The 26,727-nt window shown below is 37.7% G+C and overlaps 1 protein-coding gene across 1 annotated transcript in view; it reads left to right on the top strand.

Annotated features, from left to right (window-relative positions):
• The first annotated feature begins 1,281 nt into the window (after positions 1–1,281).
• si:ch211-26b3.4 (connector enhancer of kinase suppressor of ras 2) overlaps positions 1,282–26,727 on the top strand; it is a 78,999-nt gene continuing 53,553 nt past the window's right edge. Inside the window, exon 1 of the mRNA XM_056457642.1 lies at positions 1,282–1,937. Within this exon, the coding sequence (XP_056313617.1) occupies positions 1,874–1,937 (64 nt within the window). The 5' untranslated portion in view covers positions 1,282–1,873. The remainder of the gene's footprint in view (positions 1,938–26,727) is intronic.

Here is a 26,727-nt window from a genome sequence, read left to right as displayed (position 1 = left end):
GAACATAAAACAATTAAGTTGCCCCCAAAACAAACCTCAAGAATTGTGTTGATTCAGCTCATTTTTTAAGCAGTTTGAACAAGCAGAAAAGATCATGTTTTTCAGTGTTTAGTGTAATTAAAGATAGTAAAAGTCTTTATATAAAAATTGCATTGAAACTATTTTTTTTTTCAAATAGTAATTGCAAATAAGCATACACTCTTGAAAATATGTTCTAACAGTGTTTTCTCAAATATTTGACTCAAAGACCAAAGAACAAAGTTTCTTAGCGTAAAGAACATTTTAATCATCTTTTCCTACTGTAAAGACTCTTTTGTGGAATGGAAACCCAGCAAACATTCGTGTGTTTAATAGACGTCTAATAGACATCTAAACATAAACAGCTTGGCTAAAACAAGGCTAAACTTGGACTGTCAGTGAAAATCTAATAGACGTCTAATCAAAGTCAAAAAGTCAGTTAGATGAATTCGACAGACTTTATATGTGTAGTCATTCATTTCTGTTTATTTTATGACTTGTCTAGTTTTGGCCAAGATGTCTATTGGATTTTCACGGACAGCCCAAAGTGACACGAATATGTTTAGACGTCTATTAGACATCTTTTAAAAACAAAAAATTGCTTTCTGGGAAGGATGTTAAATGTTCTTCAGGCATTAACGCACAATGCTTCAAAAGTCACATATAAATCAGACGTGTAAAAGCTTAACAAGGAGTTACCCTGTCCACGTTATCTATATAATCTTGAAAACCGTGTGTGATTGTGCTTGTAACAATGTAAGTAAATTCAAGATCCGACGTGTTTTAGCACTTTTCGTTTGGATACACCACTTGATGACTCATTAAATGCACATTAAGAGGCAAAACCAACATGAAGACGAAGATGGTGCAGGGATTTCCCCTCTCAGCTCCACAAGCAGAACTCCAGCACCCCAGTCTGTCGTCTCTCTCCCTCTCTCCCTGCCTGCGTCTTTCCGTTCATTTGATCAGCTCAGACTAGTGTTCTTCTCGGTCTGTTTTATCGGGTGACCCGGTTTCCCTGGCTCGGTCGGCTGCAGTTACCTCACACCGCTGCTCAGCTATTGGTTCAGCAGGCGCACAGACACTCCGACTTCTGCTACACAAGTGATATTGGGCTGCGGTGACGTAAGCGAACGGGCGCGCAGAAATTTTCCAGACGCGGACAGAGGAGCGAGCTCGTACAGCAGATCCGAAGCGGTCCAACCCAGAAAGAGAGAAAAAAAAAGAAAGAGAGAGAGAGAGAGAGAGAGAGAGAGACGCAGACAAACACGCATACCAAGTAGCTGCTCGGTTGCTTCTCGCGCTCAGTATCGGACCCAGTGGAGCTGTTCAGCGTTTATCGGTAGTGTCACCGAACAGTCCCCACGCTCACGGAACCGCTGACCCATGTGATACTGCAGCGCTGCGAGCGCCGAAGGGAGGGGGGCGAGAGACACATTTTCCCCCTGCATCTCCACTCGGTAGACTGGAGAAGCAGGTGCACACTTGGGAGGGAGAGAGAGAGAGAGAATGAGAGAGAGAGAGTGAGAGAGCGAGAGAGAGAGAGAGAGAGAGAGCGAGAGAGAGAGAGAGAGAGAGAGAGAGAGAGAGAGAGAGAGAGAGAGAGAGAGAGAGAGAGAGAGAGAGAGAGTTGGAGGGGGGGCGGCAGAGTCGCGCGCGTGGATCTCTCATCATCGTCGCAGTCCTCCGCGAGGATGTATCCAACAGCTCGGCTTCTGCCGCGCGCGCGCTGCCGCCAGTGTAACGGAATCACATGTGTGATCTAGGCTAACGGCGGTTCCGATCGGTTTCTCTGGGCTCGGATGGTCCGCGCGCTCCAAACACAATTCAACCGGGAAATCAACGCACACCAGCCATGGCGCTGGTCATGGAACCCATCAGCAAATGGTCCCCAAAGCAGGTGCTGGACTGGATGAAAGGTAAAAAACGTCCTCCCGCAGTGTGTCTGCATGACCTATAGCCGGTGGGAACGGAGTGGGTGAGCGGGAAGAGCGTAGGGGCTGCATGCGGGCTGTGCGCGCCTCTGCCTGCCGTGCAGTGAGGTATTGATCGCGCTTGTGAGCCATTTTGCGCCTCTGCTCGGCGCACCATGGTGTGTGTGTGATCCGCACAGCGCTACACGCGTCGCGCAAGAGGGGGTGTGCGTGTGGTCTGGAGATGCGTGATGTGTGTATGTGTCTGTGTGCGCGCGCTCGAGGGTTTTGAGCAAAAACGCTTATAATGACACAAAAGACAACATGACGTTTTCATACATTGTCTAAACACGCTTACATGGGTGCGTGCGTTCGCACACACTGACAGTGAGAGTGAGGAAACAGAAACCGTTTCCAGGCTGAGTGAATAAATCTCTCTCGCGCAGCAGTTATAACCAGCACCATGGACAGAACCAGGCCGTCGCGCTGCAGATGCGCGTAATCTAGGGACCAGAAGAGGGATGACGGGATCTGTGGGAACTTGCTGAGCCTTGACAGTCCTGCCCTGGAATACATTTATTACCTTAGTGTGTCTATTTTATGTGCTTCATATTTGGGGGTTTTAATTACCATACGTAACCACTCGCATCTTTTCAGTTCACTAGCAATGCTTCCCATATTGACTATAGGCTTTTAACTTTCTCACAGTACATATTGTACTAGTACTTAACCATGTGCTTTTACTTACTATCCTGTCAAGTAACTATTGTATTGTTTTTTTGCGAGGAATAGACGTTGCTGTTGCACATTTTCGTTTTTAGTAACGATTCATTATGCAGGGGAAACCGAGGGCAACTGTAATACAGTCAATTCCTCCAATCAGAAATAAGCTAGACTGAAATATTTTTAAAAATACAGCATCTTCACATCACCCCATTGGGTTATTAATCTTGTACTATTTCATTAAAGTTTGGTTGCAGTCTGTTCGAGCCCGAGCAATTGAATAATATACATTATTAAAATAAATATTTAAATAACTAAAATATAGTTAGCACTAGAATAGTCTTTTACAAAAACAGAGATTTTCCTTTTGAATGCTTATAATGCCTGACAAGACTTTGAACCATAAATAAAGAGAAGCTTAAGTAACCAGCAAGGGGTGATTGTAACACTGGCTTCTTGCATTTATTTTAATATAATAATTGCACCCATGTGGTGACACGGTGGCTCAGTGGTTATCACTGTTGCGTCACAGCAAGAAGGTTGCTGGTAAGAGTCCCGGCTTGGCCAGTTGGCATTTCTGTGTAGAGTTTGCATGTTCTCCCCATGTTCTTGTGGGTTTCCTCTGGGTGCTTCGGTTTCCCTCAGTCCAAAGACATGTGCTATAGGTGAATTGAATAAACTAATTTGACTGTGGTGTATTTGTGTGAATGCAAGAGTGTATGGGTCTTTCCCAGTACTGGGTTTCAGCTAGAAGGCATCTGCTGAGCAAAACATATGCTGGTTAAGTTGGCGGTTCATTCCGCTGTGGCGGCCCCTGATGAATAAAGGGATTAAGCCGAAGGAAATTAAATGAATGAATTGCACCCATATTAGTAATAATATATTGATTAAATTATTAATTATCGACTCTGTTTAAAACTACAAAATGTAAAGTTTAATAAAAATTCATATTGGGTCAGTTGGTGTTTCTGTGTGGAGTTTGCATGTTCTCCCTGCGTTCGTGTGGGTTTCCTCTGGGTGCTCCGGTTTCCCACACAGTCCAAAGACATGCGGTATAGGTAAATTGGGTAGGCTAAATTGTCCGTAGTGTATGAGTGTGAATGAGTGTGTATGGATGTTTCCCAGAGATGGGTTGCGGCTGGAAGGGCATCCGCTGCGTAAAACATGTGCTGGATAAGTTGGCGGTTCATTCCGCTGTGGTGACCCCAGATTAATAAAGGGACTAAGCCGAAAATAAAATGAATGAATGAACAGAATCAGCAGAAATAGACTACTCAAATTGAAAAACAAAGCTGTTTTTGTCTTTAATGGACACTATTATTGACTATTTGAACTAAATAACAATATCTAATAATTGTAAAATTAGATCACAGCTGTATTGTATTAAAACAAACTTTTTAAAAACAAACACATTTCAGAAAAATGCAGTACAGGGTAGGGCTGGATAATTTGGCCTAAAATCAAAATCTCGATTAATTGAACATTTTAACTCTATTAGGATTATTGAACAATTATTTTATTTATATATTTATTTTTGCTGACAATTTTTGTAGAGTCTTTTTTTCATTTGTACAAGCTGCTCTTGTTGTCTTGGTGTTTAAGTTGTGCATGCTCGACATGTTGTCTGAATAACCAGAACAATCTCACGGCAATTTGTAAATTTTTGATTTAGTGGCTAATTTGTACGAATTCGTACGATCTAATTCGTACAATTTAGTACGATTTGCTCATCCTCAATGACGGTTGGGTTTAGGGGTGGGGTTAGGTGCCACACCTCCTTTTTAAAATCGTACAATTTCGTACGACTGAACTCGTACAAATTCGTACGAATTAGCCACTAAACTGACAAAACGTAAAATACTTATGTTTTCTCATGAGATCAGGCTGGAATAACATAACGGAGCGTAGTCATGTGACACATGCGGTAGAGAAAGTAATCGAAAAAAAAAAAAATCGACATGGAAGATTAAATCAATTATAATGTTCGAAATGTCGAGTTCGATTACATTTCGATTAATCCCCCAGCCCTAGTAGAGAGTATCTGAATGCTGTTTGCTGACAGGCACATCATGTGTTTTATGCATTTTTAGCTCAGGGATGTGGACTCTGCCTGCCTTTGTTTGGGAAAATGGAACACATTTTCAAAACCCCTACCCAGTCAGACATGACAATAGGTATCTGATTAGAAATCCTTTTCCATTAATGCCATGCTCTTCTTCAGATGACGTGTAAAGACACACTGACGGATGATACACAGATGCTATAAGTAGAACACAATGGAGCAGCTGTGGTGGTGAGAGAGAGACAGAGGGCCAAAATACCAGCAAGATCAGATGTAATCTGAAGTGAAGTTTAAGGGCATCAGTGCACGTGACATTCAGTTGCTCATAATCTCCACCCAATAAGCATTTCAAAGGTCAGATAGCCTTTGCCACCAAATCTAATAATGGACAAGTGTACACAGGAGAATCGATAATGCTTGTGATCTTTATGTACAAAACAGCAATACTATAATGACATTCTTTTGTACACTATTAATGTCCATCATAGTGTTCGCACGCCTCTCCTGTATACATTCCTGTACTTACAGCTGAAAAATGGCCCTTTGTTGATCTTTGCAATGTTGTTGGTTTTAATGCCACGTAAGCTCAGTAATCAATGTTTCCTATAATATCCTGTTTTAAGCAGAGTAAAAGAATTGATAGATTAATTATTTAATGAATTTAATTATTGGATGTGTTCAAACTTTAGTAGTTTGATTCTCTTGGTTTACGTGTTCATGACAAAAAAGTTAGACATTTGATCCTGGTGTCTTGCCCTCGTTTGTTTGACCAGAGGACATTTGGTGGCCTGACTAAGCCCAGATTCTCCCAAGTGTTTTTTGTTCTCCATTTCTGTCAGTTTTGATTGAAGTTTTGATTTCTTTCCACTGTCACCTTTGGTCTGCTTAGTTTGGGTCAGTAGAGCTGCCCTATAATGAATCACATCCTTCAACAAAGACATTCGTATTAAACTGAATTGGATCATGATTGAACAAACTAGAAGCATACTGTGGAACTGATGAAACCGAATTTTAAATTATTGCCTGTTTTCTTTACTGTAAAAAAATCTGTTATTTTACTGTTTTTTTCTTCTTGCAGCTGGGGTGACGAAAAAAAAACCTGTAAAATAACAGCTTTTAAATGACAGAGATTTACCTTAAAACAACGGACTTTAAATTACAGAAATTTCCTTAAATTTATATTTCCAGTAAATTTCTGTAATTTACCGTCTGTTATTTTCAGTGGTGTAAAATAACTAATTACAAATACTCAAATTACTGTAATTGAGTAGGTTTTCCCAGGAATTGTAATTTACTAAGTAGTTTTCTAAATATGTACATTTACTTTGCCTTGAGTTCCTTTTTAGTGCTGTATCTGTACTTTTACTCCACTACTTTCCTTCAACCTGCAGTCACTACTTTATTTTTTCTTGTCTATGAGGATTAGAAAAATCAATCCTGTGATTTCTGTCCAATCAAAATCACACATGGAAGGTAAATCGCCTCATAATGAACATCAAGACATGGGCGATTTATAATTGTGGCAAACTGTTTGGAAGCATTAAGTGTCCAAGATGTCCACGCATTGACGCAGAGACTGTTTAGATGCATGTCTCTGATGAGGAGATGATGACTGTTTACAGTATGATGACCGAAATGGCGTTAAACACCCAGCAGGCACAAGACCTCAACATGACGTCAGATCGACGTTGTACCTTAACATCTGGGAACATTGCATTTTGTTTGGAAATTAAAATCGGGTTGACACCTCAACATCAGGCCAACATCAATGTCCAACCTAAAACCAATTAAATATTAACGTCTAATGATGTTACAGCTTGATGTTGTGTGGATGTTACCACTATGATGTCTATCAGACGTTGGATTTTATTAATGTCATTTGACGTCATTATTGGACATCAAAATAACTTTGTCCTTAGACACTGGCTAAACATTGAATTTTGGTCACCTGACATCACAATCTAAATCTAACATAATATTAACATCTTATGATGTTGTGTGTCTGCCCTGTAAATCCCAAAAAGTGAAGGTAACTCTAACCATTTGAGGAAACCTATTGCAACAAATCATTTAAGTTCAAAAACTAATCCTAATGAGTACTGTGAACCTAATCCATTTGAGTAAATGAAGCAATTTGAGCACAGTAAAACCAAATAAACGTAGAGAATTCAAACAGGCTGAGTACTGTAAAACCCAATAAGTTAAGGCAACTCAAACCGTTTTAGGAAACTGATTGCTACAAATCATTTGAGTTAAGAAAAAACTAATCTATATGAGTACTGTGAATTTACTCCATTTAAGTTGAAGTAATGACGTATTCAATTACCTTCAACACTGAGTTTAAAACTCTTTTCAAATGAGTAGTATTAACTTTCAGCAAAAGTTAGTTAACTCTTTCAGCAAAAGTTAGTTAACTCTTTCAGCAAAAGTTAGTTAACTCTTTCAGTAAAAGTTAGTTAACTCTTTCAGTAAAAGTTTGAGTTAACTACACTCATTCCATTTGATAAAGTTGACTGTTAGGTTTTACAGTGTTCTGGGAAATAACTAAATGCACTACAGAATGTTACGGTTACATACACATGCACATATTACATGTAAACGCATCAGCTTTTAACAGCGTAATACTCACTACTCTTGAGTACTTTTAAAAGTAATCATACTTTTACTTGAGTATGATTTTTCAGTACTCCTTGCACCACTGCTTATTTTATAACAAATGTCTGTAATTTAATGGCCATTATTTTACTTTTTTTTCCGGCATCCCAATAAAAGTGACTTGACTTGGTTCTGCTTAGCGTTTATACTGTCAATTTTAAGCCCAAACCCTTAATAAACAAAGCAGCATTTACAAATATTTTGCATCCAAAACAATGTTGTGTTCTGGGCTAAAAGTTAATCTGTACTTTTTCAGTTTTGAAGAGCTTATAAAGTGTGTGAAGGATCACAAAGAATATTCTCTATTGTGAACACAAATTGAATTGTAATAAGCAACATCATAACTACGATCTAAAAAAGTTGTTATTCTTCAGCATTCTTTGTTATTTACGGTATTTACGGTATGTAAAATACATTGCTACGGTTACATTTTGTTGCACGGTTCAGATGACAAATCCTCTTGTTTCAGATACACATCCTTGTACATATGCATGAGAAGGCAGGGTTTGTCGCACAGATAACTATTTGTCGCAAACCACCCTTTTCTAAACCTAACTAAGTGTTTTCAAAGAAAAAGCAGCCAAAATTGCATTTAGTAGGATTATTTGCAAGTAGTTTTACCTTGATTTTACAATAATTTTACTTTTGTGGAACCATGATTCACCAGACTCAATCAAGAGCATTCTGCATCACAAATATGACACTGTACAAAAAGAACTGCTGAGCAAACTAAGATTGTCGAGGCAACTGAATTTGATTACCCCAGCAAACAATTGTGTGTTCAATAGACGTCTAATAGACATCTAAACACAGACAGCTCAGCTAAAACAAGGCTAAACTTAAGCTGTCAGTGAAAATCTAATAGACATCAAAGAATAGCCCAAAACTAGACTAGTCATCAAGTAGAAAGATTCGACAGACTTTATATGTGTGGTCATTAATTTCTGTTTATTTGATGACTAGTCTAGTTTTGGCCTATTTTTAGACGTCTATTAGATTTTCACTGACAGCCCAAATTTAGCCTTGTTTTAGCCAAGACGACTATCTTTAGACATCTATTAGACATCTTTTAAAAACACTTTCTGGGAAATCATAAACACTGTTACGTTATTATTTTGTATTTATTTGGTGTTGTGCAAACAACTACATGGAAATTGTCCTTAATATACCCCTGTAAATATCCTTAGTGTGAAAGGAAACAAAAGTTTTGGTGTCATACTGGCCCATAGCATTCATTTTAGCTAAAACCTGCAATCAAACGTATGTTGAATACATTTTTGTAGTTTTAATGTAGGCTTTCCAGAGTTGATGTTTTTAGTGCGTTTACATGTCTTTGGTCGGCATTGTGTTCAAGTTTGTCCAATCACACCAGAGTTAGTTAGAAGTGGACCAAGATCAGCAGTCTGAGTCTGCTTGTTGGGTGCATACCAAGTTTCAGATGGCAGCATTCACACTTATTCAGCAGTTCAATCCAAACATGCCAAGTGTAAACACACCCTAAAAGAAGTGGCTGATAAGAGTCATTTATTTGTGAATCATCCAATTCTGTCTGTTTGTCTGGTTTGTTTTGAACGCACTAAAGAGAATGTGAATCGCATTACCCTGATTGCGCGGTTTAGTTTTGATTCACTAAAGAGAACTGAGTAATCAGGTTTGCTCCTGAATCTGATTACCCTGTTTGTGCTGTATGTTCTTGATTCACAAAAAAGAGCCAGCTGATAAGAGTCAGTTGTTCATGAATTGGACTACACTAGTAATGATGTATGTTTGGTTTTTTCACAAAGAAAATTCCAAACAGGATTTTCTGAACTGCTGAGAGTCTATATTTGGTCAGAATTCAATATAGAACTGTGAACTCATTCATAACTCAAGTAAAATATGATTTCTTTTGCCATGGAGATTCTCTCTGCTGCTGAAAGGGACTGATTAGTTCTGTATTTTGGATAACTAGGTTTCACGGCCAGTTGTGCAGGATGGTTTCCATTTTCAGAAACACAGTCTCAGATGCAGCTGTAATCTAGCTGCTTGTGCAAAATATTCACAATTACTGCTGACAAAGAGTTTGGTAGACCTCAGAGCACCTGAGCCAGGGTCAGTTTGTTGGTACTGATACCTGCTATTTTTTTCGCATCAAATATTCTTCGAGATTCTGCAGAAGAAATCATTTGTCAGCATGAGTTTGTTGTTCGCTGTTTATTTCCTAAATTGTATTTATTGCTTGCCGTCTTTGGCCAGCTGCCATATTTCTACTACATTATATGTGCTTGTTTCATTCTTTTTTCATCCCTTTGGCAGAATGACAACAAAAATACTTGCATTTTTGCAGAGATGTGGCATGTGCTGATGATGTCTGCAGGGATAATCTGCCTCCTCTAACATTACACACATCTTGTAATATAAAACTCTGCTGAGTGTCCAGTTTTGACCTTTACAGCTTACAATTGAAAAATCATCATGCAGGTTGACATTCGATAAGGTCTTAAGCCCAAGATGACAGCTAGGACTGTGGCAATGCTTTTGGTACAACAGTTCACTAAGTTATTTTAAGGTTAGGGTCACACTAAAGGGCCAATGTGTGAACAGATTGCACCAAAACTTTAAAAACAAGAGATTCCCAGAGCTTCTGTTGTCTGTGAAATCTAGTAGACAGTTTTTTTGAAGATGAAAGGGATGTGATGTTTGTACCAATTCACAAGAGCCTTTTTTGTTCTGTGTCAAAGAAAAGAGATTCATTTAAACATGAGTCTCAAATAGTCAGATCCATATAGTCTATAGTCCGAAATGTACTTTATAATCGAACTATGAAATATCACTAAAATAAGATGCTTTCTTTATTGCTGTTTTCTCATTAATTAAAAAAAAATATCACGACATGATGTGTCATATCATTCGGTATCGATAATTATTGAATAATTTTTAACAATCCATTTAGGAATATTAGTATTTTTATTTATTTAACCACTTTAGTTTTATTTACCAACATTACTAAGGCAAATAGTCAAAAACTAAAATATTTAAACAAAATATCTCATCTCTTCATAATAAAAGTGTTAAAGAGACTCTTGAACTTATTGCAAAGTGTGTGCAATGGTAAAGGTAGATCAACATCTGTAGGGTGTGAATAATAATGATACATTAAACCTCAAACTCTTTAAACAAAACAAATTATGATAATCAAATTTGAGCTTTCAAGTAAAGGAACCAGCCATCATTATTCAAATACATTATTCAAATTACAAATTGTGAAGTTGAATGACTACATTAGCCCCTATGCTAAAATATTTCAAATAGGGAGCTAGTGGCTGGGATGCACAAGAAAAGAAACCAAAAAGCCACAGGATTTTGATTCCTTCACCATTTTCAATAAGCTTTGTGCTCACTCTTCCCTGGCTTCTCTTGTAGCTAGGCGGCCAGACAAACCACTGCTGCAGCTCAGATGCAAATTTATGAAGAAAAGTAAAAAGCACTGAAGTGTTTGGATGCGCTGTGTTTGTCTGAGGTAATTAGTCTGCCGTTATTACTAAAATGTGTTTATTCCATCAAAGTGTGAGGTAGATTGGTTTGTTCTACTTACATGAATCACGGTGTGCTCACGGCATTCGGATAAGTTCAGATGTTTTCAACTATCTGCGCCTGGAAATTACACACCATGTGTGTGTCGCTCCCATGCGTGCGTCGTGCAAGTAGCGCACCTCCATTGAAAATGACAAATTTACACCCTAAGCTTATTGCCATTGCTTCCAAGGTGTGCGCTTCACAGCCACATTTTAATAAAACTATAGCCTTCATAGGGAAACTTCATACCAAACTTTTTCTATCGTTATTGACAATGGTGTTCGGTCAATAAATACTGATACCGATTTTATTGCCCAGCCTTTGCTTTTTGCCCAGCCTGAGCATTTCTCACTTCTGTTATTTTGTATTTTGTTGTGAAAAGAGTGCACTATATATTTTTACCTCTCCCTACGGTGGGTGAGAGAGCTCAAATGGACTGCAAGTTAAGAAAACAAATGCAAATAGAAAAGCGTTTACAAATTGAGAAAGCAGCTTCATCAGTTTGACAACACATGCACACTCAAATTCTCACACCACATGCAAATCACCCCGACTTTAAACAGGAAGCAGCCAGGTCTGTCACTTATTGGGGTCCCATCTCTTCCATTGTGGTCTGCGTTATTTGCTGTGTGTTTCTGTATCTGCATGTGTTGGGAGAATTCTAGTGCGTGTGTGTTAGGGCTGCACGATATATAAAAAATCTGGTATTGTGGTATTTTTTTTTCTCTGCGATAAATATTGCGATATGAATATAGTTTCACAAGATAGTTTGAATAGCACTATTTGATAGTTTTCTTGGGAGTAACAGTATTCAGGTACAGAAATTAAATAACCACAATGCAAAAAAATACATTTCAAGAGTTCCCACTTAGATATGCTTGGCGTATAAAGCCTTTGTCATGCTGAACCCTGAGCTCGGAGATATTTGAGCCCAGGGTTCCCGCCCGGTCTATAAGCATATCAGGAGATCCGAGATCAGGTATCTCTCGAGAGCTCCCCTTTAGAAAAGGGAGGAAAAGGAGGAGATGGGGTGGAAGGGGGGATTCTTCCAATGAAGATAGAACAGTAGGGAGAAATTGATCCATTTATAGTAAACTAGGATCACTCTGATTGGATTATTACTGATTACAGATGAGTGGCCAGACGTGCCCTATCATATCACGTGCTCCTCTCGAAATTAGTTTATGAAACTTCACTTCTCACTTTGTTTTGTCTCGTTTACTATCCAAGTACCAAAAAATTATCAGAGCAAGTAAAAGTATTGTTTTTAATAACTCAAAATTAGGAGATTTTCCTTAAAAAAACTAAATTATCTGCCAGTGGGGCAAGTAAAATAATCTGATTTTAATCTAGAAACGATTTAATCTGAAATCTAGAAACAAGACCATAATTCGAAGTAAGAATTTTTTTTTGCATAAATCATATAAATTCCGTATAAATACAGTGATTAAATACAATTCTGTAGCTCCTGCTCAATTATAATCCAGACTTAACATTGCATATCTTGCGCTGTGACTTTTGCGGATGTACACATTGCAATATCAAAGCTGAAACGATATATCGTGCAGCCGTATTGTGTGTGTTGTCCAAATTGATGAAGATATTTTCTCAGTTTGTTAGTTTTTCTATTTGCATGCGTTTTTAAAACCTGCAGCGCATTTGACACACAATCCTTAACACAGCAGTGTGAACACCACCTGGACATTTAAAAGCTGGACACCACCTGGATGTTTCCTCTATATCGCAAAAAGCAAAGAATGAAAAAGAAGTTCACCATGAGTATATCAGAGCCTTGAATAATGTTCAGTCTCTTATTTTTACATGTGTACTTGGGCTGCACGATATTGGAAAAATCGGACATTGCAGTATTGTTTTGCAGCGATATATATTGCGATGAATTGCAGATGATTTGAATAGCATCTATATCAATGCTCAAACAATATATTGTTCAGCCTAAAATGTTATATATATTTTATACAGTATATGCTCTGGTTATTTTCGGCAGTTGTTTCTCGCTCATTACTTATCAAAGCATTAATCTCCACCGTTCTCTTTTAACAAAACGAGTGCACACTCCATAAACCCTGGTGGCTCACCTGATTTATTTAATAAAACCTTTTTAGAGGCCTAATTTCATTTGCAAACCTATTCAACTTGTTTGTGTCTCTTCATATTTTGGGATTTTTAAAAGTTGATATTTAAGATGCCTTTGGATATAATCAAATGCTTCTGCCTAAAGCATAAATGTAAAAGCACAAACAGTAATAAAGCTGGGCAGTTGCTTAAAGACTATCTCTATATGGTTGTAATCTCAGCAGAATATGTAAATGAGCAATGGCTACATACACACTGCAGCTAAGTCCAGCATGTCATTTCACCTTTTTGTGCTTCATCTTTCTCTGTAGACATTAACAGGAGCAACAATTGCATTCTAGACCTGAATTAAATAGTGACATTGCACAAACTATTTTAAATAATGCCTTTAAATGTGCATCTCTTGCATTTAAGCATAGTCCAAAAACACAGGAAAGGAGGTATGACTTAACTTGAAACAAGTTGCTAGATCTTTCTACACAGAAAGAAATGGGTCATTGCAAATTATTGCAAACAATTTATATGGGATGAATTTAAACAAACATATTAAGTTGAACATTACTCCATTTCATTTGTTTGTTTAAATTCAGCCCATATAAATTGTTTACAACCATTTACCTTTAAAAAAATTAGTAAATCCAATGAATCTTTCTTTCCCATTATAGAAAAACATTAAATGCGATCAAGCCCATAATATAATAAAATCCAAACCCTTTATTTTGTAAATAAATAAGCCATATACTGTATACTGAATTATTGCGACCTGCACTGTCTCCTTTGTTTACTCCATTATCTGTATCACTTAAACCCCAAGAGGCTTAATAAGTGTTGCTTATAATAAGTGAACTTAGCAACATGTCAACAGCCCCAAACATAAACAAAAAGATGCCTCTGTTAATGGTGGTTTAGTTAAAATATGAATTTTTTTCAGAAACAGCAGATACAAAACACATTAAAAACAAATCGTATAGTGTTATAGCATAGTGTTTTTGAACCATACAATAGACCATTTCAATGTGGTAATGTCATTGGCTCTTGAACATTTCCTGCTGGTTATCATACTATTTCATAACTGTAACAAGAGACAATTCAATCATATCTTCACTTTAAAACAGCTATCATAACATTATTTATCAATATTTGGACCTTTTTGGATTCTCTGAGGTTATAGAAATTAAAAATGTAAAACAGAAAATTATTGTTTACATTCCTCTGAACGGTCTATAGTAAAGTATAGGAATCAGTCTGTAATTCCAAAGTTACAAATATAGTAATATAAACAAGTGACCGAATACTGTATTAAATAGTTCACTTGTATATATATATATATATATATATATATATATATATATATATATATATATATATATATATATATATATATATATATATATATAATATATAATATTATAATACACCATGGTTCAATGTAGCAAAATTTGAAGTATACTATAGAATTTATTAGAGTTTATCGGTTTACGATCATTCATATTACAATATGATGTAGCATTCATTAAAAATTATTTGTCTAATTTAATATACGCTCACCGGCCACTTTAATAAGTACACCTTACTAGTACAGAGTTGGATCCCCTTTTGCCTTCAGAACTGCCTTAATCCTTCATGGCATAGATTCAACAAGATACTGGAAATATTCTTCAGAGATTTTGCTCCATATTGACATGATAGCATCACGCAGTTGCTGCAGATTTGTTGGCTGCACATCCATGATGTGAATCTCCCGTTGCACCACATCCCAAAGGTGCTCTATTGGATTGAGCTCTGGTGACTGTGGAGGCCATTTGAGTACAGTCAACTCATTGTCATGTTGAAGAAACCAGTCTGAGATGATTCGTGCTTTATGACACAGTGCGTTATCCTGCTGGAAGGAGCAATCAGAAGATGGGTACACTGTGGTCATAAAGGGATGGACATGGTCAGCAACAATACTCAGGTAGGCTGTGGTGTTGACACGATGCTCAATTGGTACTAATGGGCCCAAAGTGTGCCAACAAAATATCCCCTACACCATTACACCACCACCACATGCCTGAACCGTTGATACAAGGCAGGATGGATCCATGCTTTCATGTTGTTGACGCCAAATTCTGACCCTACCATCTAAAATCCGACTCATCAGACTAGGCAAAATTTTTCCAATCTTCTATTGTCCAATTTTGGTGAGTCTGTGCGAATTGTAGCCTCAGTTTCCTGTCCTTAACTGACAGGAGTGGCACCCGGTGTGGTCTTCTGCTGCTGTAGCCCATCCGCCTCAATGTTCGACATGTTGTGTGTTCAGTGTTGCTCCTCTGCATACTTCAGTTGTAACGAGTGGTTATTTGAGTTACTGTTGCCCTACTATCAGCTGGAACCAGTCTGGCCATTCTCCTCTGACCTCTGGCATCAACAAGGCATTTGCACCCACATAACTGGCGCTCACTGGATAGTTTATCTTATTCAGACTATTCTCTTTAAACCCTAGAGATGGTTGTGCATGAAAATCTCAGTAGATCAGCAGAATCCCAGTACAATATAGTCATTGAAGGTTTCCTACGCAAACGGGAAAGCTACAACCTTTTTCTGTAGCAAAGCAGCACAAATTAAAATATGTTTTGTCTTTCTATATAACAGACAGCAAGTTTTATTAAATGTACGTCCTGCCAACGGTGAATTACTCATTTAAACTATGGCTATTCTGAATAACCTACAGTTCTCACTGTATCTGCAGTATACAGAATGCACATTTTCTCTAAGCATGGAAATCCCGGATGAGCTGTAATACATTTTCCAAAATGTGCGTTATACAACAGAGCTCTCTGGCCTGGCCTGAATACTGTATCCTATAATGGAAAGTGCTTGACATTTCATTTTCAGTGTGAGAAATAAATCAGAAGTTATATCAGCCACCACAATTAGATGTCAAATATTAAGACATTATGAGCCAATGCAATAAAATAGAATAAATAATTGATGAGTTAACAGTCATGTAATGTGTAAATGCTTGCTTTTAAATGTTTCAAGGGTTAGTTAGTTCACCCAAAAATGAAAATACTGCTATTACCTACCAGAAAAGGAACCAAAAACATTGTCAAACCTTTCCATATGACTTAAGTGGTTAAACTGTAATGATATAAAGCACCAAAAAACTTTTGAGAGCCAACAAATCTCTAAACATGACTTTGTTCATCTGTATTTTCTCTTCCTCATCAGGGTACTACCATTAGAGTCATCAGTGCAACACGCAAGCATCATAAAGCATGTATTAAATGCACACTCTAATACAACATGGAAGACACGCGCAAACAAAGTCGTTTATACAGTTTTTTGGTGCACAAAGGTGTTCTTGGAGCTTCATAAGATTACAGTTGAACGACTGAAGTCACATGGAATGTCTTGACAGAATTTTTGTTTTCTTTTCTTAACTTTAAACATCTTGTGACTGTTGCTGTATACGGAGGATGAGTGATCTCTTAGATTTCATCTAAAATATCTTAATTTGAGTTTCAAAGATGAACGGAGGTCTCAGGGCGAGTGATTAAAAACCGAATTTTCATTTTTGATAAACTAACCCTTTAATTCCTTCAAAAATAATTGACATTTTAGTTGGCAGTATATTAGTATTTTGCGTGAGCATTTTCTTATCCAACAGGTAACGTGCTTTTATTTTAATAGCTATTTTGCAAATGTACTCTTTAAGCTAACCCTGAGTCATGTAGCTAACAGATGCCATATACACCTGACAAAAGTCTCGTCATCGATCCCAGTTGTAAGAGCAACAAATAATAACTTCTAGTTGATCATTTGGAAAAGTGGCAGAAGGTCGATTTTTCTGATGAATCATCTGTTGAACTGCATCCCAATCATCACAAATACTGAAAAAGACCAACTAGAACCTGCATGAACTCAAGATTCTCACAGAAATCAGTCAAGTTTGGTGAAGGAATAATCATGGTTTGGGGTTACATTCAGTATGGGGGCGTGCGAGAGATCTGCAGAGTGGATGTCAACAGTAACATCCTGAGGTATCAAGACATTTGTGCTGCCCATTACATTACAAACCACAAGAGAGGGCAAATTCTTCAGCAGGATAGCACTCCTTCTAATACTTCAGCCTCTAAATCAAAGTTCCTGAAAGCAAAGGAGGTGAAGGTACACCGCGATTGGCCAACCCAGTCACCAGACATGAACATTATTTAGCTTGTGTGGGGTAAGATGAAGGAGCAGGCATTGAAGATGAATCCAAAGAATCTTGATGAACTCTGGGAGTCCTGCAAAAACGCTTTCTGTGTCATTCCAGATGACTTTATTATAAAGTGATTTGAGACATTGCAGAGATGTATGGATGCAGTCCTCCAAGCTCATGTGAGTCATACACAATATTAATTCTTTTTCCACTGCACCATGCTTTATATTCTATACTGTACATTATTATACTGTTAAGTGACACGACTTTTGTCTAAGCAAAGTCAGACCTTACTGTCCTAATTAAATAATTAAAAATCAAGGCATGATCATAAATTATTTTGGTAAAATAAACGTAATCTAGAGGCCTTTGCCTTTCATATAAGCCACTTCTGATGCCAAACAATCAACTAGAAGTCAAGTTATTGTTTGTTCTAAAAACTGGATAAGCGACAAGACTTTTGTCAGGTAGTGTAGAACAGTTTATTCCAAGACATTCTTATTTACTTTTAAAAACATTCTGTGAAATGCCACTGATGTCTTATGCAGATAATGTTTCAATAGGAGATCTGATACAACATTGTGCTTGCCGAGCCATTTCATGAGGCTTTTATGAACACCAGTGTTTTTTTAATACACCCTGAATGTCTAAAAACTCCCTTTCTAAATAGATGGACCAGACAGGCTGTCTGAAGGGGGAGATGGAATTAAGAGTGAGGTCAGGTCACAAAATAAGCAGCATTTAGACTTGCTCTCTTGTGCCGATTCAGAAACTAAAAAGAACTTATTTGATGAATGCCTTCATTTTAATGAACCCAAAACAAATTGACTGCATCAGTGGGGAAAGTGTTCTGCTCTTTCTCACTTTACCTGAGCTGAGTGTTTTATCACTCATTACCAGCTCTTCCTGAAGCTCAAGGTCAGCTTCTCTCACTAATACAGGAGGCTCCAGGCACTCATTTAAAATCATTTCAAATGGTGGATCACCTTCCATGAACCGCAGCCGCACAAATACTCAGCCCTCATCACTTACACTCTCAATACAGCTTCTAAAAAGGACGTTTTAGCAGCAATGCCATAGAATAAAACATTTTTGGTTCCCCAGAAAATGCTTTTTTAATAATGTGGAGAACATTTTATAATCTAAAGAACATTTTATAACTTTAAAGAATCTTCTGTGGAATAAAAAGACAGTATTGATGTTAAATGTTTTACAGGGAATGCCAATGAATAACCTTTATTTTCAAGAGTGTAGCATTTTCTGTAGTTTTTTTTAATGTTTGGCTGGTGTTTGTGTGACTGGAAACAGCAGGCGTATTTTTGCAAACAGTAGGGGAGTAGTTTGCACATTATTTTATGATGTAAGAGTCTTGAACTGATCATGCAGGGCTTTTTTACAGTGAACATGCAGCATGTAAATGTCTGCGCCAGCAACAACAGACATTAGCCTGCAAGTATGTTAGGCAGTTTAATTGTAAAGGTACAAAATTTAGATTTCTTTTCTGAAATTACACTAAAACTAAGATTAGGGTTGCACAATATTGGAAAAATTGGACATTGCAATATTTTATTTTTTTGCAATACATATTGCGATATTGAGTATCATTTTAACAGATGAAATGAATAGCTCTATTTGCAAATAATAAATAATTTTAGAATCATTTTGGATGAAAATAGGATGATTTTGTCGTGGAGCACATCTGCATAAAATGTTATGATAAATACAGTAAAGTTACAAATTAAATAAATGCTTTGGTTTTTCTGTGTCGATCAGTATTCAGGTACACAAATAGAATAATTAACACTGTATAATAAATGACACTATATAACCTTAATTTCGTATTGTATTAATCTTTCGTGAAGTAACAAAAAGTTGAATTTAGGACCATATATACTTGCAAAATAAAATAAAATTTAATTGACTTTACAAAAACAAATGTTACAAAGGAACTTGGGCTTTTACGGCAGGCCCAGACCTATAGGGCTGTAAGACCACCTTGGGGGGGGGGGGGGGGGGGGGGGGGTGTTGTAACTTTGTGGTTAAACTTTGCAATTACTCGACAAACGCCTACTCAACTATAATCCTGATTCTACATTGCAGATCCTGCGATGTGACTGCTGTGGATGTGCACATTGCGATATCGATGCTGAAACGATATATTGTTCAGCTCCAACTATGATTAACTGTTCAATCTCTCTTCTTAGCTTCTTTCTATGGAGTCAATCTAGGGCCACATATTCTTGCAACATAAAGAAAGTTTTACAAATAAAAAATAAAGTATTGAGCAAATAAAATGAATAAATAAATGCAAATCTCCAAAAAAAAATAATAAATTATTAAAAAAAATAATAAAATAAAAAAAAAAATCATAAAGGGAAAATTATTTTTTTGAGAAATGAAAATGAAATTTGTGAACAAAAAAAGAACTGCAAATAAAAAATTCAATTGCCTTTACAAAAACAAATGTTACAAAGGAACTTGGGCTTTTACGGCAGGCCCAGACCTATAGGGCTGTAAGACCACCTTGGTGATACTGTGTCTCCAGGTGAAGACGTTGCTTAAATGGAGGCAGGTCCATAAACACGCAAGTTCCCTTTACTCCACCCCCTTGTCAAATCAGGGCCACAAAATGAAACATGCAGAAACTTGAAGTGCAAAGTGAAAACAGCATTGCAAACTCACGGTTGACTAAAAAGTGTTTTGCAAATATATATACTTCTTTTTTTTAATTGCAAGTCTATATATGTATGTATATTATTTATTTTTTTGCACTGCTTGAGTTTTTTTGTTCACAAATTTCATTTTTACTTCTCAAAAAATAATTTTTGCTTTGTGATTTTTGGAGATTTGCATTTATTTTTCTCAATACTTTTTGCAAAGCACTGCAAAATATCTCATTCACACACACTCATACACTACAGGAAATTTAGTTTTACCTAATTTACCTATATCGCATGTCTATGGGCTGTGGAGGAAGCTGGAGCATTTAGAGGAAACCCACACAAACACAGGGAGAACATGCAAACTCCACACAGAAACGCCAACTGGCCCAGCCGAGACTCGAACTAGGGACCTTCTTGCTAGCCACTGTGATGACTAAATTGCTTTAGTTAAAGGGTTATTCACCCAAAAACTCTGACAATAAGTACTCACCCTCATGTTCCAGTCCTCTGAGACCTTTGTTCATATTTGGAACAAAAATTAAGATATTTTAGATGAAATTCAAGAGCTCCCTTATCTGCAATAGACAGCAAGGGTTCAGAGACACCCAGAAAAGGAACCATCAGCATCAGTTGACATTGACATTTTTGTTTATATATATATATATATATATATATATATATATATATATATATATATATATATATATATATATATATATATATATATGCTCACAAAAGTTTTCTTGGAGCTTTTATGATAATTGAAGGCACATGGAATGTTTTGACAATGTTTTTGGTTCCTTTTGTGGACATCTCCTCTTAAATTTCATCTAAAATATATTAATTTGTATTCCGAAAATGAACAAAGGTCTCAGGGGATTGGAACGACACGAGGGTGAGTAATAAATAACAGAAAATTATTTTTTGGCATAAACAGCATGCAAAATCTGAAAAAAACCTGCTTTAAGAAAACACCAGATTATATCCTACCTACTGAGATGCCTTGATCTGATCAGTTTTTAAGACAGCAAAAGCCCTTATAATAAGATGCTTTATTGTAGATACATTCACAAGTGGACTAATCTTAATTCTAAAACTTATTCTTAAGTTTTAAGCTTGTCCACTTTTGACTATGTCCAGAAGTAGAAAAGACCAGCTACTCTTAGTCTGTTACAAAGAAGGGACATATTTGTTGTCTAAACTTTTGTGGTCTGGTTTAAAGGTGGCAAATGTACAAGGCACAAATGTACAAGGCACAAGTTCTTGATTCCAGCACAAATCCACAGCGTTCTGTAAAGTGTAGTTTTGCAGCTTTCAGAACAGAAATGAATGCTGGTCCTCTTCCATCATATTCCGCTGTGTTCTTTCATGTTCATAAGTAAACTGTGCAAGTTTATTTTGCATTATTAGAAAGACGGAAAAAACACTGTTATCACCAAAGATCTCTGAGGTTTGTTGTAGATAAGTGGTTTTCAAACCTGGTCCTGGCGTATGTTTCCCTTACCATTTCAGAGGTTTGTTCCATTTGACAATAAGTGCCCTGCAAAGTAGATATCATTGGAAATTCTGCCATGACTCCAATTCGAATAAAGTGTGCTCATTGTGTGTCAAGTTTATCAAATTCTATAAAAACGTGTGATATGTGACTCGTATGCAAATGTGATGATTACGGTTAGAATAACCCAAACAGTTAAACAAGTAAAGTAAACAAAGTAAATTCAGCCAATTTTCTCATGTGAGAGAGGTAGAGAGCAGTGAACACTTAGTAGGGAACATGTTGATCTAAACACGATTCCATACTGATGCAGTCTTCACATCTAAATCATTCATTTGTTAATTTTCCTTTGGCTTAGTCCCTTATTTATCAGGGGTCACCACAGCGAAATGAACCACGAACTATTCCGGCATATGTTTTACAAAGCGGATGCCCTTCTAGCTGCAACCCAGCACTGGGAAATACCCATACACTCTCACATTCACACACACTGACCAATTTTGTTGTTTTCAAATTATGTAGAGCAGCAGTGTAGCGCCCGTCTTTGGACCGTGGAGGAAACGGGAGAACCCAGAGGAAACCCACGTAAACACAGAGAGAACATGCAAACTCCACACAGTAATGCCATTCTTGAGTGCTAAACACTGAGCCACCGTCCCACCCACATCTGAATCATGTGTTAAACAAGAGAAACATGCAAAATATGCAGAGCAGCAGCACGCCAGGACCAGGTTTGAGAACCGATGTTGTAGGTCATTATAGATGTCTACACAAATCTATTTCAGCAGTAAATTCACAAAAGCTACCTGCCTAGACACTACCTGATTGGACAGCATGTTTTCAGTTGAATGAACAGCTTTGATGTTTGTAAACAAATCCATGCATTTGAAGGAACTGCTTGGTCAAATTGCTCACTAATTAATCTAGTTATTTGGAAACTGCTAGATCTTTTTTTGGGATTGTTTAGTGAATAAGAAAGTCTAAAAGAAAACCATTGTATACACTAACCGACCACATTATTGGGTACACCTTGCTAGTACTGAGTTGGACCCCCTTTTGCCTTGAACCTGCCTTAATCCTTTGTGCCATAGATTCAACAAGGTACTGGAAATATTCCTCAGAGATTTTGCTCCATATTAACATGATAGCATCACACAGTTGCTGCAGATTTGTCAGCTGCACATCCATGATGTAAATCTCCCATTCCACCACATAATAATAATAATAATAATAATAATAATAATAATAATAATAATAATAATAATAATAATAATAATTCCTGACATTTATATAGCGCTTTTCTGGACACTCAAAGTGCTTTACACATTTTTGGGAGGAACCTCCTCATCCCCCACCAGTGTGCAGCATCCACCTTGATGACTTGATGGCAGCCATTTTGCCCCAGACTGCACACCACACACCAGCTTGGTGGAGAGGATGATGAAGCTAATAATGATATGGGGATGGACAGAGGCCAGTGGGCAAATTTGGCCAGAATGCTGGGGTTAAACCCCAACTTTTTTTTTTTCAAAAGACATCCTGGGATTTTTAATGACAACAGAGAGAGATAGGACCTTGGTTTCGGACCTCTGAAAGAAGGCTGAACAGTATTGTACCCTTCACTAAAATGGGGCGTTAGGACCCACACAAACTGCAGGTTGACCACGCCCAGCTGGCCTCATTAACACCACTTCCGGCTGCAACCTAGCTTTCCTATGTGGCCTCCCATCCAAGTACTGACCAGGCGTAGCCCTGCTTAGCTTCAGTGGGCGACCATGTGAGAGTTGCAGAGAGCTAGGATTAAGGCATCCCAAAGGTGCCCTATTGGATTGAGCTCCTGAGACTGTGGAGGCCATTTGAGTACAGTGAACACATTGTCATGTTCAAAAAACCAGTCTGAGATGATTCGCGCGTTATCCTGCTGGAAGTAGCCATCAGAAGATGGGTACACTGTGGTCAAAAATGGATGGAGATGGTCAGCAACAATACTTAGGTAGGCTGTGGCGTTGACACTATTGGTGCTCAATTGGTACTAATGGGCTTTAAGTGTGCCACGCAAATATCCCCCACACCATTACACCACCACCAGCCTGAACCGTTGATGCAAGGCTGGATGGATCCATTCTTTCATGTTGTTGATGCCAAATTCTGACCCTACCATCCAAATGTCGCAGCAGAAATCGAGACTCATCAGACCAGGCAACATTTTTCCAATATTCTATTGTCCAATTTTGATGAGCCTGTGTGAATTGTAGTCTGGACATGTTGTGTGTTCAGAGATGCTCTTCTGCATACCTCCATTGTAACTAGTGGTTATTTGAGTTACTGTTGCCTTTCTATCAGCTTAAACCTGGCCATTCTCCTCTGACCTCTGGCATCAACAAGGGATTTGCACCCACAGAACTGCCGCTCACTGGATAGTTTCTCTTTTTCAGACTATTCTCTATAAACCCTAGAGATGGTTGTGCGTGGAAATCACAGTAGATAAGCAGTTTCTGAAATACTCAGACCAGTCCGTCTGGCACCAACAATCACAAAGTCACTTAAATCACCTTTCTTCCCCATTCTGATGCTCGGTATGAACTGCAGCAGATTGTCTTGACCATGTCTACATGCCTAAATGCATTGAGCTGCCATGTGATTGGCAAATAAGAAATTTGCATTAACGAGCAGTTGGACAGCTGTAATAAAGTGGCTGGTGAGTGTATAAGCATGCAAGTCTTTTGTAACATTATTAATGTCTTTACTGTCACTGTAGATTTTGTCATTTGATCACCAATAGAATAAGACAGTAGAATATTTCAGTAATGCGAAAAAACAGAGGCAACAAGTTTGATCATATGAGGTCATTGGGATTATCAAATGACCTCAAAGATGTTTAAATACACGTGAAAACTAATTAAAAATTCATCTTTAAGATGGAGAGATTTCTTTTATCTAAAATGGGGTGTATCAGAAGCAGACGCAGCAGCAGTAGCGTTTGGATGTTTGCAGGCTTGTGTGTTTGAGAGTGTGTTTGATCATCTTCTGAGGGGTTTCCTCATGATGACTCACCTCTCTCAGTGGGAGGGACCTGATACATTTTTCTCTTTGTCAGCTGTTCTTGGATCAGTGTAGAGTAATGTGTTAGCGCAGATGTGAGATGGTGGGCTGAAAAGCAGAACAGTGGACCTGAAGAGATTACATCTGGTTTATGTGCGTGTGCGTGTGTGTGTTTCCTAAAGGAGGCCATACTCATAGAGAATTGCATGTAATTATGCATGATAATTACCATTTTTTTCTGATGAAGCACTCTCTCATGTCCCAGCTTAATATGCACAGCTAACAGCGCTGAAAAAGATGAAAATGGAAAATGGCAGTTTATAAATTGATGAGCTATTTCTATCTGATCTGACATGAACATTTTCTTCTGGTTGGTGAATTCTAATGCAATCAGCTTTTTAAATCATATTAAAGATGCTATGTTTTCATATATTAATCTCTTTTTAATTGGCAGTGTGTGAACAGCTTTCTTTGTCGTCTATAAAAGCATGCAGAGAGTTTTTTAGGTTAAGGCTGTTTTTGCTGGGGAATTCAAAACGATGTATCTTACAGTTAAGGCATACTCCACTCCTGAGAGCTCTGATTCAGTTCCATACCACATGAATAATGTATGGTTATGTCAATGTCAAGCAAAAAACAGCATCTTGATGTTCATTAAAAGTATAAAAGTCACTCAAAATGTATTTCCAACTTTTCTACTAATAATCAAAGGATGAAAAAGACCAATCGTTCAGCCTCTTCTACGTAACATATAATAAGTTAGCTGCAGTTCACTGAATGGCCACTGGTGTCCCTAACAACAATGGTTCTTGATTTCTACATAATAAAGCAACTTTAAATAATCTTTAACCCTTTAAGTGTCCATTAGTGTCTAATTTTATTGGTTTTCACCAATCAAATATTTTAGCAATCATCCTAAATTGGATATTATTTGAAGGCTTGAAAAAAGGAAGAAGAAAAAAAACATATGAAAACCATTTTAAATCATGCTACCATGAAAACGTTTGTTTTAAAACCTTCCGTCAATGTGAAAATGTGTCAAGTTTCGTATTACAAATTAGTACTTTATTATCAATGTTTCTGAGAAATCACATATAGACAAAGTCTGACTTCAATGGTTCCATGTTTACTGTATGCTTTGAATTGGTATTTTGACAGGCAGTCATGGACTTGTGAGAAGAGAATGCATAAAACATTTATTGATTTGGCTATAACCTGCAGGCTATTTTTGTCAGTAGAAAACTAAACAAAATGTCATGGGAGTCTCATTTTTGTGGCATCAACTTGTTTTGGAACAAAACTTGGTCAGACATATTTGATTTTATAGCAATACAGGCTCATTGTGAAAACTTACCCTCATATACATTTCTGGAGAGCACAAATTATGTAGCCAGAGCTTTGTATGGCTGCATTTTGATTTTAAAACAAACCCTACAGGGCGGTAGCTGCAGATGGCTTTGGTTTCTTTTTGCGCTACTAGTTAACTGCTTTACTTGAGGTGCAAAGAGGAGTTGACCACAACAATGGGGTTTGAGTCTGGCGAAGAACGGTTCCAGAAAGCAGATAAAACAAAAAAGGCTAAAAATAAAATAAAGTAAATAACAGGGTGATAATATGATGAGAACTCAAAAGGTGGTAAAAATCAGGCGACCACAAGAGCTTTTCTTTTTCTGGATTGCTTTTGAAAAAACTGAGTTGGGTTTAGGGAAGGCGGTGGGTGGGTCAATTGGTGTTTATGAAAACACTATCAGTTGGGGTTAGGGAAGGCGGTGGGTGGGTCAATCAGTGCTTTTGAAAACACTATCAGTTGGGGTTAGGGAAGGCGGGGGGTGGGTCAGTCGGTGATTTTGAAAACACTTAGTTAAGTTTTAGGGAAGGCGGTGGGTGGGTCAATCGGTGCTTATGAAAACACTATAAGTTGGGGTTATGGAAGGCGGTGGGTGGGTCAATCGGTGCTTTTGAAAACACTATCAGTTGGGGTTAGTGAAGGCGGTGGGTGGGTCAGTCGGTGATTTTGAAAACAGTTAAGTTTTAGGGAAGGCGGTGGGTGGGTCAATCAGTGCTTTTGAAAACACTATCAGTTGGGTTTAGGGAAGGCGGTGGGTGGGTCAGTCGGTGACTTTGAAAACAGTTAAGTTTTAGGGAAGGCGGTGGGTGGATCAATCGGTGTTTATGAAAACACTATCAGTTCGGGTTAGGGAAGGTGGTGGGTGGGTCAATCGGTGCTTTTGAAAACACTATTAGTTGGGGTTAGGGAAGGCGGTGGGTGGGTCAGTCGGTGACTTTGAAAACAGTTGTTTTAGGGAAGGCGGTGGGTGGGTCAA

The sequence above is a fragment of the Danio aesculapii genome, chromosome 5 (genome assembly GCF_903798145.1).
Source record: "Danio aesculapii chromosome 5, fDanAes4.1, whole genome shotgun sequence".
Lineage (NCBI taxonomy): Eukaryota > Metazoa > Chordata > Actinopteri > Cypriniformes > Danionidae > Danio > Danio aesculapii.
This window is presented reverse-complemented; position numbering and strand designations above follow the sequence as displayed.